Raw genomic sequence first — 2,500 nt, forward strand, 5'->3', positions numbered from 1 at the left:
TCATCATTACCATCTTTAGTGCCACTTTCAAAATTATAGCATTATCATAATTTTGTGTAGTTATCTTGTATCTTACCATCAATATTTACTTATCATTTATACTTCCTAATTTCAGAATATGTAACAAAATTAACCTCAGTGCAACTATAATCATAACCACCAGCCATAATTAGTGCCCATTCAGCACCTACCTGATGGTGGGCAAAGGATGACCTCGGGCGACGCAGGGCAGCAGTATGTCCTCCCTGGTCCAAGGTCGAACGATGTCACGACGGAGGAGAAGCTGCGGTCGACTCAGCATTGTCTCGCCTGGAAGGAAAGGTGTGGCAATGCTAGTTTGGAATTAGGAGAAATATAACAACTATCAGACATGGAAAGAGATAAATATTGGAGAACAATAATGAAAGGGAAAAAAATGAGAGCGTGTGTATGTTAATATATATACATATCAACAGATATAAGATAGCAATAATGATAATGATAACAAAAATACTGATGATAACGGTTGCAACTTTATCTGCAAGTTTATCTGCGCTGCAATACCCTCCTGCAGACACTAAATATCAGTGTAGCTGTATCCAAGGCCATGAACTTCCTAATGCCAAAAGAAGCTTAGCTTGATTGGACAGACGCCTCAATATATTTCCTTGGCTCTGGACAGATCCGCATATCTTTATATTGCAAAGAAACCTTTGCAATTTCGAGTTCAATTTCAGCGCCGCGCAAATTGCAGAGTACATGTTATAGAAGGGGAATGGCAGGTGGAAAGCAATGTTTCTATGTAAACTTTAATATTATATATCTGTGTTTAATTTTTCATAGATGGGGCAGGCAACCTCGAGGTTTCTGTGCTTCAACGGTCTATGCATTAAAAAAGGGAAGGCCGGGAATTAGTCGGAATAAGAGATAGGGAAGGGGAAAAGAAGGGAGAGAAGGAGAGGGAAATAAAAGAGAAGAGGGGGAAACAGGAGAAATAGAAAAGGTTAGAGAGACAGAGGGAAAGAGAAAGACAAGTCTAAAGCCAGAGCTGTTGGGAGACGAAGAGAAGGGAGTGGCTGGGAGGAAGATAGATACGTAGAAAGATGAAATGAATAGGCAAATAGATTGATAGATAGACACATAGAGTAGTGTGTGTGTGTGTGTGTGTGTGTGTGTGTGCGTTTGTGTGTGTGTGTGAGTGTATATATATATAATATATATATATGTATATATATATATATATACATATATATATGTATATATATATATATATATATATATATATATATATATATATATATATTTTATATATATACATATATATTTATATATATGTATATATATATATATATATATATATATATATATATATATATGTATATGTATATATATATATATATATATATATATATATATATATATATATATATATATTTAGATATAGATATATAGATAGATAGATAGATAGATGGATATATAGATATATAGATAGACTGATAGATAGATTGATACATAGATACATAGATAGATATAGATATAGATATATAGACAGATAGATAGCTACAGAAAGAGAAAGGGAGCGATAAAGAGAAAAAAAAAGAAAGAGAAAGACTGACCACTTCCCATTGTCTCTCCTATGCAATGCTTGTTCATATGTCAATTTGGCTTTGAATAAAACACCGAGCTCGAAGGATTTAGATCTGAAGTTCTAACTGTTTACACGGCCGTCAATATACACGTGACAGCGAACATGTATGTTACAACAGGTATATTTGCAAGCCCTTGTTTGGCATTGCCTCACCGGCGCCGGGAAGGGAGCACACTACGACGGCTCACAATGAGGAAACAATTCGTGTCTTTAAAACAACCATTGAAGATCAGGACATATGCAAGACGTGTTGTGTGTATGTGTATGTAGGAGAGAGAGAGAGAGTGAGAGAGAGAGAGAGAGAGAGAGAGAGAGAGAGAGAGAGAGAGAGAGAGAGAGAGAGAGAGAGAGAGAGAGAGAGAGAGAGAGAGAGAAGAAGAAGAAGAAGAAGAAGAAGAAGAAGAAGAAGAAGAAGAAGAAGAAGAAGAAGAAGAGAGAGAGAGAGAGAGAGAGAGAGAGAGAGAGAGAGAGAGAGAGAGAGAGGAGAAAAACAAGAAGGACCAGATGCAAAGAAGTGAAGAATTCCAAAGCGTAGCCTGACGGAACAAGCCATCGTCTGGTGGAATCCTTAACCCAAATGACACTCAAACAAATACCATTTTCCTGCATTATTAGTAGGCATGGAGTAATGATAATTAGAAAAAAATGAAAAAGTGAATCTCATCAACGGAATACTCGCTGTTGTGCAAGGAAATTACGAATAGAATAGTTATCATCTAGTTTTGCCCCTGAGCGTTTTCTCTTTTGCAATGTAACACTCTTCATACCGCAACTGTTCATAGTCAAGTTTATTTAGTATATGATACGAAAAGCATAAATCGTCGACTGTCTTATTCGATCTGCATTTGCCTTACATACGCTTTTTAGATATAT

At 36.1% G+C, this 2,500-nt stretch overlaps 1 protein-coding gene across 1 annotated transcript in view; it reads right to left on the bottom strand.

Moving 5' to 3' along the window:
* The window catches only part of LOC122242783 (cell adhesion molecule Dscam2), a 234,619-nt gene that overhangs the window by 160,909 nt on the left and 71,210 nt on the right, over positions 1–2,500 (bottom strand). Inside the window, exon 6 of the mRNA XM_086554717.1 lies at positions 192–309. Within this exon, the coding sequence (XP_086410843.1) occupies positions 192–309 (118 nt within the window). The remainder of the gene's footprint in view (positions 1–191; positions 310–2,500) is intronic.

Source organism: Penaeus japonicus, unplaced genomic scaffold, assembly GCF_977035675.1.
Source record: "Penaeus japonicus unplaced genomic scaffold, GWHDUDI00000001_assembly GWHDUDI00000030, whole genome shotgun sequence".
NCBI classification, from domain to species: domain Eukaryota; kingdom Metazoa; phylum Arthropoda; class Malacostraca; order Decapoda; family Penaeidae; genus Penaeus; species Penaeus japonicus.